We start from the raw sequence: 14454 nt of genomic DNA, 5'->3' as shown, positions 1-14454 counted from the left end.
ACCCGAATCTGTGCTCGTGGTTTGTGAATACCCGGATGTTTTCCTTGAAGAATTGCCGGTTTACCACCGCTCGGAAATAGAATTTGGCATCGAATTGGTACCGGTACCACTCCAATTTCGATAGCTCCGTATCGTATGGCACCAACGGAATTAAAGGAGTTGGAAGCTCGATTGCAAGAATTGGTGGATAGAGGTTTTGCTCGCCCGAGTTTTTCGCCTTGGGTGCGCCCGGTGTTGTTCGTGAAAAGAAGGATGGAACCATGCGGTTGCAGCATCGATTATCGCCGACTTAATAAAGCGACAATAAAGAACAAATATCCGCTTGCCACGATCGATGACTTGTTCGATCAACTAAAGGGAGCCTCGGTGTTCTCGAAAATAGATTTGAGATCGGGCTATTATCAATTGCGAATCCGAGATTCTTGGACGCACCCAAGACCGCCTTCGAATCGAGATATGGTCACTATGAGTTCCTAGTGATGCCGCTTAGGCTCACTAATGCCCTCGCGGTATTTATGGATTTAATGAATCGGATCTTTAGACCATATTTGGATCGATTCAGTAGTCGTGTTCATTGATGACATCTTGGTCTATTCAAGAAATGAGACCGAATATGTTGAACACCGCGCGGTTAGTGCTGCAAATTTTACGGATAAGCAATTATATGCTAAGTTCAAGCAAGTGTGAGTTCGTTAAGAGAGGTTAGCTTCTTGGGTCATGTGGTATTCAGATCGGTATTCGAGTCGACTCGAATAAAATTTCAGCCATACTTAATTGGAAGCCCCGAGAAATATTATCGAGGTTCGAGCTTTTGGGGCTTGCCGGTTATTACCGACGATTTGTAAAGGCTTCTCAACGATAGCCACGCCGATGACGGTTACTCCAAAAGGATGTTAAGTTCGAATGGATTGAGAAATGCCAAAAAGTTTCGATCAATGAAAACTTATTTGATCGAAGCCCCAATTCTAGTGCAACCCGAGTCCCAAGAAAGAGTTTGTCATCTATAGCGACGCCTCTCTACTTGGGTTAGGTTGCGATTAATGCAAGAAGGTCGAGTTGTGGCCTATGCGTCGAGGCAATTAAAGCCACATGAGAAAAATTATCCGACTCATGATCTCGAATTGGCCGCCATCGTATTCGCTTTAAAGATTTGGCGACATTACTTATTTGGTGAAAGGTGCCATGTATACTCGGATCACAAAAGTCTCAAATATTTGATGATCCAAAGAGACTTAAATCTGCGACAAAGACGTTGGCTCGAGCCGTTAAAGGATTACGAGCTGGTCATTGACTATCACCCGAAAGGCGAATGTGGTTGCGGATGCCTTGAGTCGTAAATCATTATTCGCTTACGAGCGATGAACGTGCACTTGTCTGCTCGATCCGATAGTGTGTTAGTAGCTGAATTGAAAGCCAAACCACTATTGATACATCAAATTCGAGAAGCTCGTAAAGTCGACGACGAGTTGGTCGCAAAACAGCCGAGTGTGTTCAACAAGGATTCGAGTTTCAAATCGATGATGACGATTGTTTGAGGTTCAAAAGTCGTCTGTGTGTTCCAAAGAATTCGAACTCATTTCGATAATTCAATGAAGCCCATTGTAGCCGAATGGCAATCCACCCGGGAGTACGAAGATGTACAATGATTTGAAACGCTCGGTTTTGGTGGCATGGTATGAAGCGAGACATCTCGACTTTGTTTGAGATGTTTAATATGTCAACAAGTGAAAGCGAACATCGTGCCTTCGAATTACTTCACCAATCACGATACCCGAGTGGAAATGGGATCGAGTCACAATGGACTTTGTATCCGGACCGCCATTGTCGCAAGTAAGAAGGATGCGGTTTGGGTCGTGGTAGATCGATTGACTAAGTCGCCCACTTTGTCCCCGTGACGCACGGATTTTTCAATTGACAAATTAGCTGAATTGTACGCTTTCTCGATTGTGAGATTACACGGGTGCCTATTTCCATCGTGGTTTGATAGAGATCCGAGATTTACCTCGCGATTTTGGAAAAAGTTGCAAGAAGCTTTGGGTACCAAGTTGCATTTCAAAGACCGCTTTTCACCCCCAAACCGATGGTCAATCCGAGCGGATAATTCAGATACTTGAGGATATGTTAAGATGTTGCGTCCTCGAGTTTAGTGGTTTATGGGAACGGATTTGCCGTTGATTGAATTCGCTTACAACAACAAATTTTCAATCAAGTATTAAGATGGCACCCTACGAGGCCTTGTACGGCCGTAAATGCCGTACACCATTGTTTTGACCGAGCTCGGTGAAAGCAAGATTTTCGGTGGATTTGATTAGGGATGCTGAATGTAAAGTGAAAGTAATCCGTGAAAGTCTCAAGATAGCCTCCGATCGCCGAAGTCGTGACGCGGACTGAAGCGTAAGGATATCGAGTATCGTGGGTGATAAAGTGTTTCTCAAGGTATCGCCTTGGAAAAAGATACTCGATTCGGTAGTAAGGGCAAGTTGAGCCCGAGGTTCGTTGGGCCATATGAGATATCCGAGCGAGTCGATCCAAGGGCATATCGCTTGATTTTGCCCCCGAACTCGAAAAGGTTCACGATGTCTTTCACGCTTCGATGCTTCGACGCTATAGATCCGATCCATCGCACGTGATTAGTCCATCGAAATTGAAATTCAAGCTAATATGAGTTATGAGGAAGAACCGATTCGTATCCTATCACGAGAAGTGAAAGAGTTGTGAAACAAGCGGGTTCCGCTAGTAAAAGTGTTATGGCTCAAGCACGGATAGAAGAAGCTACTTGGGAGACCGAGAACTCTATGAAAGAGCGATATCCAAACCTATTTACGGTAAGATTTTCGGGACGAAAATTTCTTAAGTGGGGAGAGTTGTGACACCCAAAATTGACCCTAGTCGGAAGGTGGTCTCGGGACCACAAAACCGAGGCATAAAAATAATTAAAATTTATTTTGATGCCTATAATATGTGTGCTCATGTATGACATTTTATGATGATTGATTTAGTGTTATAAGGGTGAATTCCACAAGAAAGGACTTAGTAATGAACTTTGAAAGTATGATAGGAAATGTGTGATGACTAATTAAAGCATGCATGCAAAATAATGGACTTGCATGTCAAATTCCCCTTTTATAGGTGGTGGCGGCCATGACAAGGAGGATGGGCTAAACATGTCATGAAACATGTTTTGTTGGTGCATTAGGGTGAAATAATAAACAAAGGTGTATGGGTGATAAAAAATGAAAAAAATGTGGGTGAGTGTGGTAATCCCCCATTGCCGTGAGTTGTAGAGAAGGAAAGAAAAAATTTTGTTCATCCTTTCTTTGAGCCAAAACTAAGGAAGAAGGAGGATTTTTGCTTCATGCTTGGTTTGGAAGAGATCTAGAAGGAGATTTGGCTAAGTTTGCATCAAGATTAAGGTATGTATGAGGTTGTGTTAGGAGTTTCATGCATGTTTTGGTTGCTAACTTGATGTGCATGTTAGCCATGGCTCAAATCTTTGTTAAGCCATGGAAATGGTATTTGGCCAAAGTTGTTATGGTGATAAAGCCATTGCATGCTAAGTGTGAAGCTTGATGATGATGCATGCAATGATGGATTGTCTACTCTTGAGTAAGATTTTGAGCTTTCTTTTGTTTTATCATGATTGAAGTTGAAAAGGAGCATGATTGTCATATTCGCCATGATGCATTCATGAGCATGGTTCATGCTTCTTGCATGTTAGTTAAAATTTGTGTTTTGGATGGCTATGGACACCTTGAAATTCGCCATGCTCATATATGTATATATATGTTTGCACATGATGTTTTGGTTATGAAGGAAGTGATGAATAAGTTTGTTTAAAGAAGAAGATGTTGAAGAATAATTGTGAAATTGTAAGCACATTCTGCCTAGCACACATATGAGTGCTTGATGCTATATTGTAAGTTTTGAGCTACAATATGCAAAGCATTAACTAGTAAAATGCATGCTGTTTTGTGTGGTATTAAGTGCATAATTGGCCTCAACATGGACAAGTATATTCGGCCTTGGGTAGCCTATTGAAGGCCTTAGCTTTTCCTTGATGCTCGAATAAATTGTATTGAATTGCTTGATGTAGTATAAAATGTGCATGACCATTGTGTATTCAAGCTAAAGGGTGGCCATATGACCATTTAAATTCCTTGTCATATTCGCCATAAGCTAGCACAATGAGGTTTTGATAAATTGAATTTGTTTGAATTAGCTCAAGAGCTAAGAGGGCCACAATTGGACAAGGGAAGGAAAAGTAATCGAATAGCCGTAAAAGCCGCTCGACAACATCCGAGGTAAGTCCTCAAGAAGTGACCTTACTTGAATTATGTGGAATGAAATATGGATGTATTGATTATTGATTTATGTGTGTATGAGTATTCGAATGATACCCGGCTAAGTCCCGGCGATTATGTTAGTGATTATAATTGTGTTTGAGCCTTAGTAACGAAAATAAATATGTATGTCCAATGATTATTGATGTATGTGTGCATGAGAAATTGAATGATATCCGGCTAAGCCTCAAGACAATTATGCTGGAAATTATAACCGGTTAAGACCAAGGCAATTGTGCTAGTGGCTACATCCGGCTAAGACCAAGGCATTCGTATGAAGTCATTCTATCCGGCTAAGACCAAGGCATTTGTGCAAATCGTGATATCCGGTTAAGTCCCGTGAGGCCTTGGTGCGGGTTACCATAACCTGCTATGTCCCAAGGCGATTGATCGAGTAGCGACATCCGGTTAAACTCAAGGTATGTGATTTGAAAATTATAAGCTTGCTGGAAAATTTCAGCTAATGCACTTGTGAAATTTCCCAATGACAAGGTAAGTGCGGTGTGTGCTTATGCGCTAGGAGTAAGAGCGTGTGAATATCCGCCCTATGATGGAACGAGTTATCGGCCTTAATGAAGCCGTTATTTGTGTATGAACATAAGAGTTGGGATGGTAAAGTAAGTATGATTATGTGAATGTGCATTAATGAAATGATGCATTTAACTATGTGAATGTATTGCTGTAATTAGAGTTGATTATATTCCTTGAGACTTACTAAGCATAAAAATGCTTACTCCGCCGCTTTGGCTCTCGCTTTTCTAGATTTCGCCGATAGCAATCGGATTCGGATCGTTGAAGTCAAGTCATCCACACTATCAAGCCCCCATTTTGGTATAAATTCTTGGTTGAACTTGAAATGGCATGTATAGGACTACCCCTTGTTGGTTTAAATATGTTATGATGTATATGTGTACGGCCATGCGAAAATGGCTCGTAATAGTGAAGTATCAACTTAAACTATTTGCGGTTTGTATATAGATATATGGTGTCATGATGTGACTATGAATTGAAATGGGAATGTTGGTCACATGATCAGCCATTGGCATGGTTAAAATGATCATATGTGGACCTATGTAAGGCAAGACTAGTTGGTTCATGGAGACTACAAAATAGGTAAGACCTACCTTAAAAACAGATGCTGCCAGCTGCAGTAACGTGAATGTGAAAATCACCAAAATTTGTAGGAATGGTATTAAATAGTGAATCAGCTATGTAAATGAACATTGATGAGTCTATTTTCATATGGAAGAAACAAAATGGTCATAGGAGTTACATGTTAAGAGATATTAAAGCTATTGTGAGACAGGGCCAGAACGGTTTCTGGGTTCCCTGTCGCAACTTTAAAAATTTACTATAAATTATCCAGAAAGAATTAGGAGACATACCTTATATGTACAGATTCCATTTTGAGTCTAGTTTCATTAGAAACAAACGAAACCAGCATTAAATCCCTGTACAGAGAGATATTCAAGTTATACCGCGCGAAGGTCAGAGCAGTCGATCCTGTAACATGGGTGACTTTAACTAATAAACTGTACCAATTGGCCTGACCAAAAATTTTAGAAATAAATCCATGGATGGATATATGAGTCTAAATTCAGGGAAAATTTACGAAACCAGTTTCCGAGTTTTGAAACTCGAGATATGATTTTTAAGGCGACAGTGACACAGTTTTTCCAGCCTGACTGGAAATGTCCAATGGATGGGCAAAACAAGTGAACTTGGCTTGCTAACCCCTCGTGTCCAACACCGGCGATGGTCTCGGGTTCGGGGTGTTACAGCCTCCACCACGTACTCAGAAGAAAGTTCAGGGTTTTCTTGGAAGATTGAATTATATTGCTCAGTTTATTTCACAATTAACCGAGAAATGTGATCCTATATTTCGTCTCCTTAGAAAACACAACCAAGGTACTTGGGATGAGGAATGTCAGGATGCCTTTGATAAAGTCAAGCAATATTTGTTAAACGCTCTAGTACTATCTCCACCTAGTCCAGATAAACCATTAATTCTGTACTTGTCGGTGTTTAGTAATTCCATGGGATGTATGCTTGGTCAACATGACGAGTCGGGAAGAAAAGAGAAGGCGATATACTACCTCAGTAAGAAATTTACAGAGTGTGAGATGAGATATTCGCCAATTGAGAAATTGTGTTGTACTTTAATCTGGACGACGCGAAGGTTAAGACAGTATATGCTATATCATACTACTTGGTTTATTTCAAAACTTGATCCTTTGAAGTATATGATGGAGTCAATAGCATTGAATGGGAGAATGGCGAGGTGGCAAATTTTGCTTTTAGAGTTTGACATAGTCTATGTGAGCCAGAAGGCTATAAAAGGAAGTGCGATAGTGGAATTTCTGGCTAGTAGAGCTGTAGAAGACTATGAGCCGTTGAATTTTGATTTTCCAAATGAGGAGTTGATGTGTGTAGCAACTACAGAGGATTATCCCTGGAAGTTGAGCTTTGATGGGTATCCAATGTGGTGGGAAATGGAATTGGGGCAGTCCTGGTATCCCCAAATGGTGATTATTATCCACTCACGTGCAAGTTGGATTTTGATTGCACAAACAATATGGTCGAGTATGAAACGTGCATCATGGGACTCCGAACGGCTACAGAGCGAGGAATAAGAACCTTGGAAGTATATGGAGACTCTGGGTTGGTAATTTACCAGCTTAAAGGTGAATGGGAGACAAGAGATCCTAAATTGATCAATTATCGAAAGGTAGTTTTGAGGTTACTTGAGATGTTCGATGACATCACTTTCAATTATATCCTATGAGACGAAAACCAGATGGCAGATGCTTATCAACCTTGGCTTCAATGATTAGAGTGAATAAAGAGGAGGAAAAGAGACCCATTCAGATGAGTATCTTTAAGGCTCTAGCTTGCTGTTGTAACATTGAGGAAGAAGAAAAGGATGATAATCCTTGGTATCAAGATATATTGCGATATGTGAGAGATCGTAAATACCCAGAACAGGCAACTGAAAATGATAAGCGAACTTTAAGGAGATTAGCTTGCGATTACGTTTTGGATGGGGACATCTTGTACAAAAGAATAAAGGACCAAGTACTGTTGAGATGTGTTGACGCCGTGGAGGCTAAGTTAATCTTAGAAGAAGTTCACGAGGGTGTTTGTGGGACGCACGCTAATGATTTCACGATGGCTAGACAAATCATGAGGTTTGAATATTATTGGTCTACTATGGAAGGGGATTGTATCAATTACGCCAAGAAATGCTATAAATGTCAGATCTATGGAGACAAGATTCATGTACCACCTTCACCTCTGCATGTTATGACTTCTTCATGGCCTTTTTCCATGTGGGGCATGGATGTCATTGGGCCAATATCACCAAAAGCTTCAAATGGGCAACACTTTATTTTTGTGGTCATTGATTACTTCACGAAGTGGGTAGAGGTTGCTTCTTATACAAATGTTACTAAGTCGGCTGTAAGTCGATTCTTGAAGAAAGAGATCATTTGTCAGCATCGGATGCCTGAAGGGATCATATCAGACAATGCATTGAATTTGAACAACAGAACGATAGCAGAAGTTTGTAGTCAGTTTAAGATTAAGCATCATAATTCATCTCTATATCGCCCAAAGATGAATGGGGCAGTGGAAGCTGCTAACAAAAACATCAAGAAGATAGTGGGGAAAATGACTGAAACTTACAGAGATTGGCATGAAAAGTTACCGTTTGCACTCTTAGCTTATCGAACGTCCATCAGAACTTCTACTGGGGTAACCCCTTTCTTGTTAGTTTATGGGATGGAGGCAGTGTTACCTATTGAAGTTGAAATACCTTCTCTTCGAATTTTATCGGAGATAAAGCTGGATGAAGCTGAATGGATTCAATCGCGGTATGACCAGTTGAACTTGATCGAAGAAAAGAGGCTAAAAGCTATTCGCCATGGTCAGATGTATCAGAAGCGAATGATGCAAGCTTATGACAAGAAAGTGCGACCAAGAGAATTCCACGAGGGGGATCTTGTGCTAAAAAAGATCCTTCCCATTCAGAAGGACTTTAGAGGAAAATGGATGCCGAATTGGGAAGGGCCATATGTCATGAAGAAGGCCTTCTCTGGGGGTGCATTGATCTTAATGGAAATGGATGGGAAGAGTTTACCCGATCCAGTGAATTCAGACTCAGTCAAAAAGTACTTTGACTAAAGGAGAGGAGAATCCAAGGTGAAAACCCGCAAAGGACGCCTTGAGTTTTCAAAAAAAAAATAGAGAGGCCAAGGTGAAAACTCGCAAAGGGCACCTTGTGACCAAAGGGGTTTTGAGTTGAAAACCCGAAAGGGCAGCTCAAATTTTGAAGAGCACACGGTAATCTTGCTATATCTGATTCAATAAAAAGCGAAGCGCGTTGCATATCAGGGCATCAACAAATTACTTTGAATCTTTTAAACACATGTTGAACTCAAGAAAGTCTTCATGGAACTGGGGTATAGACGCTCAAGCGGCGATATCTAGGGCACCTAACTTTTTTCTTGTATGCTATCTTTAGATTCTCTTTCTTCTCAAAGATAGGCTATCAAATTAATTTCCTTTGTATTTCTGACAAATTCATTCAAATCTAATTATTCTCAAGATTAAATTCATCTTCCATTATTCTTAAAGTATGTTGCATTAAAATAATGATAGATGAACTAAATAATTTTCACAAATGAAGTTTTGCTCATTACTCTGGAAATTTCTAGATAATACAAGAAACTAAAACAGAACAATTGTTCGAGGAATTCACGTAAGTGAGGTTTGAAAGAACTCAAGAAAATTCTTTCTTTAGTCCAAAATGATGATTGGACAAATCAAATGATTCGATCCTAGGAGAGCATCATTTTATAGACATTTTCAGTGGGTCATAGCATTTGAAGAATGGTACAAACCCATAGGCTGAGTAGGAATGATACTTCAAGAGAAATAAGGATAAACTTCGACAAAGGAATGAGTGGTGACGTCTGGAATAGGGGTCATATTCATAAACATTTTGCATTATAACAAGTTTAATTAGGATCATTCGACTCACTTAGGTCATGGCATCCTAATCATTAGGCACGAACTCATACACATTATACAGGTTATGTCCTTCAAGGGACAATGAAGATTGATGCGCCTTAACCCCCTAAGCAGTAGGGTAACAGGCTAAAGCATAGCAGATTTGACCTTCAGATGTTTATGCTAAAACAGATCCAAGATGATTTGGCATCTCTATATTGTCAAAGAACAAATTGAAGAAACAGATTTGGCATCTCCATATTCGACGGAGAGCAGATAGAAGACATAGCAGATATAACATTTGGATGTTTTCATATCGAAGTAGATCCAAGATGATTTGGCATCCTTGCGTTTACAAGGAGCAGATCGAAGACATAGTAGATCTAACCTTCGGATGTTTTCATATCAAAGTAGATCCAAGATGATTTGGCATCCTTGCGTTTACAAGGAGCAGATCGAAGACATATCAAATCTAACCTTCGGATGTTTTTATATCGAAGTAGATCCAAGATGATTTGGCATCTTTGTGTTTACAAGGAGCAGATCGAAGACATAGCTAATTTGGCTTTCACGTGTTTATGCTGAAACAGATCCAAGATTTGGCGTCTCTGTATTGTCAGAGAGCAGATCGAAGATAGCAGATTTGGCATCTCTATATTGTCAGAGAGCAGATCGAAGATAGCAGATTTGGCGTCTCTGTATTGTCAGAGAGCAAATCGAAGATAGCAGATTTGGCGTCCCTGAGGTTGTAAGGAGCAGATCAAAGATAGTAGATTTGGCGTCTCTGTATTGTCAGAGAGCAGATCGAAGATATCAACATGGCGTCCCTGAGGTTGCAAGGAGCAGGTTAAAGATAGTAGATATTGCATTCTTGAAGTTACAATGAAGCAAATTGATGCAATCATATTTATGGTCCAATACCTCTGAAGTTGCAGATAGGTTGAAGGCCATTTGAAGAAAGATCTCAAGATTGGGCCAGACCGGGCAAAATGGGTCCTTTTATAGTCTTTGCTCTATTACCGTTACACGACAATGAGCAAAGAGGGGTAGCTGTAGTAGCCCATTTTTGCCCGGGCCCGTAATTAAATAAATAAAAAACAAAAATTAAAAATAAAAGTTCATCTACATTCCATTTACAATAAACAGGCTTCAAGGCCTAATAAGCCCAAAACCCGCTACACTTGTGACCCAATTGGTCTAAACCCGATAGCCTATACCCCAGTTTAACCCAATACCCGTTTACAGCCTTAACCCAAAACATACAGGGCCCATATGGCCCAATTTGTTAACGGAAGACAGAGAGGCCTAGGGTTTCAGAAACCCTAGGCGCTGCAACCATCCCAAGCGTCACGCACTTTCGTCTCGCGCCATTTCAGTGGAGTTCATCAACGCCGTGACTTCGGCCTTGTATTATGCCACGATCAATGCGTGAATCAACGCCAGCGTATTCACTGATAGATTTTTCGCTGGTACCTGCAAAAAGGAAAACAACAGCAAAAGAAACAAGCATGGAAAGAAATCAAAGGATACTTTCCCAAAAATGTAACAGAGGGTTTTTTTTTATATACAAAAATACAGAAAAAAGATCAAAGAGTTAACTGAAGAACAGAGGTGGTATTTTTTTCCATTATTTATTTTGAATACAGCATGTAGTAAATACATATAAAGAATAGTAAGAGGGTTACCTTTTCGATTCGCTGCGAAAAAATAGACTTTTGAAAGTCCCGACCGCCGAATAAGGCGGATCTGACAGTGGCGCGTGGGCGCTGGGAACGAAGGCTCGACAGAGCTCCGAGGTCGGCCCCAAATCCTCTTTCAGAGGATTTCTTTCATTTTTTTTGAAAACCGGGTTTCAAAATGAATTTTAAGTTAAAATTTGGCTTATATAGCCTTATTAGAACGATGTCGTTTAGCTTAAAACAATAAGCTCCAAAACGGCGTCGTATCAATGCTGAGGATCCGCGCGTTGACCCGTGACTCGGGGAGGATCTGGGTGTTCTTGGAAAATAGGCTAATTGCCCAATTAGTCCTTCCGCATTTTTAATCCTTATAATTTCATTTTATTTTTATTTTAATTCAGCCCTAATCTTTTATATTTGTTCCAGTTTAATCCTAATGGCTATTAAAATCCATTCTGAAGAGCGACGTCGTTTTAGGATTAGGGCAAATTGCCCAGTGAGTCCCTTGTAGTTTTGAACACGTTCCAATAAGGTCTAAACTTTTTTTGTTATTTTAAAATTAGCCCTAGAACTTTAGTTTTATTTAATTTTAATCCTTTTAAATATTTTTTGCATAATTTATTTATTAAATACCTTATATATATTATTTATTTTTATAAATATTAGTTATATAAAATACTATATATTATTTTTATTTATATATTATCTATTATATTATTTTTATTATTATACATTTTATTTATAAATTATATTATACATTATATATTTTACTATATATATTATTCCTTACATTTTTTCTTTTTCAAAATTTTATTTAGTTATAAATTATGTATTATTATTCATTAATTGTGTAAATTTTAATTTTTTAAATTATTATTAAATAATAGTATATATATTATCCTTATTTATATGATAGTATTTTTATTTCATTATATTTTATTTATATATTTTATTACATATCATATTTTATTATATATTATTCGTTATAATATCTTCCTTTTATTATATATTATATTATATAAATTTTATTATATATATTTTTTATATTATTTTTCATATGGTTTATATTATTATACATTTTGTTTATAAATTATATTATACACTATATATTTTACCATATATTATTCCTTACATTACTTTTATTTTATTATAAAATATACATTATTTTATTTCTCATTAACTACATATGTTTTTATTAAATAAATATGTGTAATATTACTATTTAGTACATTATTTTTTAATATATATTAAGTTATTATATCCTATAACATGATTTATATATTAATTATTTTTTAAAAGGGTTCTCCTTTCTCATTCTTATATTATTCTAAATGTTTTTAAATATCTTTATTTTTATTTTAGTTGATGTGTTTATAACTTGCTTACTTATTTTTGTTTTCTTTTATTTTGATATTGTTTTAGTAGATTAAATTTTCATAGATTATTTGTTATTTTATGTCATTGTTTTTACATATTCGCATGAAATTAATTATTTATGTTAATTTAAGTTACATTTGCATAAAATATTATCATATATGTATATTGCAATTTATATTTGTTGTATTCATTATGCACTACATTGTATTTTGCATGTAACAATAATGCATGAACATTTATGTTATTTATGATAATATATGCATAAAATGATAATGTATATTGTGTAATTTATGCCATTATTTATTATTTTCTATACTATATTTGCATAAAATGATAAAGCATGTATTATGTAGCTAGGTTTATTTAATATTAATTTCTTGTAAAATGTAAAACACATCATTATTTTCAAAACAAAAAATATCTCATTTGATTCAAAAGGAATTTTAAAAAGAGGCAATGTTTTTGGTATTCAGGAACTCGGGAAGTAGTGCCCTAACATGCTGGGTTGCGATTTCTCGTTTGTCTGAATGTCTAAAAATATCCTTTTAAACGAGTTTCATAAATCACAAGATGATTTCAGTTACGAAAGTTTAAAGATATCATCTCCAATCATGCTGGATGTGATGTTTGTACTCTTTTGAAGCGAAGGAATCTTGATTCTTTTTAACTCAAAACGTTACGGTTTTAAAGGAAATCTCATTTCTAAATTCTTTCAAACTTCTGACATTAAGAAAAAATTATTCAATTTGGTACCAATTCTGGCGTTACGAGGGTGCTAATCCTTCCTCGTGCGTAACCGACTCCCAAACCTATTTTCTCGTAATTTCGTAGACCAAAACATTTTATAAAGTGATCCAATCACACTTTAAAAGGTTGGTGGTGACTCCCCTTTTTAAAATACCCTCCCCAATATAAAAAGAGGTTTCGACAATATCTTCCCAAGCATGAAGGTCTACATTAAAGCGTAATAAGCCACCGAGGGTTTTAGCAGCTAAAGGCAAACCGTTGCATTTTCTCACTATCTTCTCAGCAACTTCCTTTAGGCTTGGATGTCCTTCAAAGTCCCTTGCTCCCAGTGCATGTTGAGCAAATACAGACAAACAATCATCAGCTGACAAAAGCTCTAAGGAATGAGCATGCAAGGCACCCATTATTGATGAAACATCATGGTTTCTTGTTGTCACAATAATTTTGCTTTCTTGGGTCTTTGTTTTGAAAGGAGATTGTAAGATAGTCTAGTCATAATAATTCTCATTCTAGACATCATCTAAAACAATTAAGATTTTTTTCCCGGACAACTCCTTTTGTAACTTTTCTTGAACTTTATTCAAATCATTATCATTGCATGGCTTGGAAGTGACTGATTGCAAGATTTCCTTTGTTATTCTCAAAACATCAAAATCATCAGAAACGCAAGCCCATGCTTTGAGGTCAAAATGAGGTTGAATGGAAGCATCATTGTAAACAAGCTGGGCAAGGGTTTTCTTACCAATCCCACCCATCCCAACGATGGGAATCGCAAAATTTCTTTCGTCATCACTCTTCCGGAGTAAATCAAGAATTGTCTGTTTGTCTTTGTCTCTGCCATACACATGATTTTCAATCTCCAAAGAAGTAGGCTGCAGTCTTTCTTCTAGTCTTGTGGGTCTTTCGCAATCAGTCCTTCTTAACTCTAACTTGCTTCTCTGAGGTTCCAAATCTTTCAATTTGGCCGTAAGATCCCTTATCTTGGACATTATATCTCTGTTAAACAGAACATCATTGAATGAAGAAGGAATATTGAGTCTGGATTATTAGAATTTATAAAACAAATCTACCAAATTAAAAACATAACTAGATGCAGAAGCGTACCTGAATCCATGGATTCCTTGAAATTTTCTGGATCTTCGAGATTTGATCTTCCAAATTAGCACACAAGAAATTCAGAGAATATTTGCTCTCTCTTTCCTAATGATGGGATATTAGAAAAGATATCATGTGTATAATTTGGAGACCATAACCCTAATATTTATAACCTTAGTGTCGAAACCTCTTTTTAAAACGGGTTT

General features: G+C 37.5%; 1 protein-coding gene across 1 annotated transcript; it reads right to left on the bottom strand.

The window, feature by feature from the left end:
* Window positions 1-10722: 10722 nt before the first annotated feature.
* Window positions 10723-13908, bottom strand: LOC128282141 (putative disease resistance RPP13-like protein 1). The gene is given in 2 exon segments (XM_053020315.1): window positions 10723-10823; window positions 13308-13908. Coding segments are annotated over 2 exon segments (702 nt in total).
* Window positions 13909-14454: the final 546 nt, after the last annotated feature.

The sequence above is a fragment of the Gossypium arboreum genome, chromosome 10 (genome assembly GCF_025698485.1).
Source record: "Gossypium arboreum isolate Shixiya-1 chromosome 10, ASM2569848v2, whole genome shotgun sequence".
Classification (NCBI taxonomy): domain Eukaryota; kingdom Viridiplantae; phylum Streptophyta; class Magnoliopsida; order Malvales; family Malvaceae; genus Gossypium; species Gossypium arboreum.
This window is presented reverse-complemented; position numbering and strand designations above follow the sequence as displayed.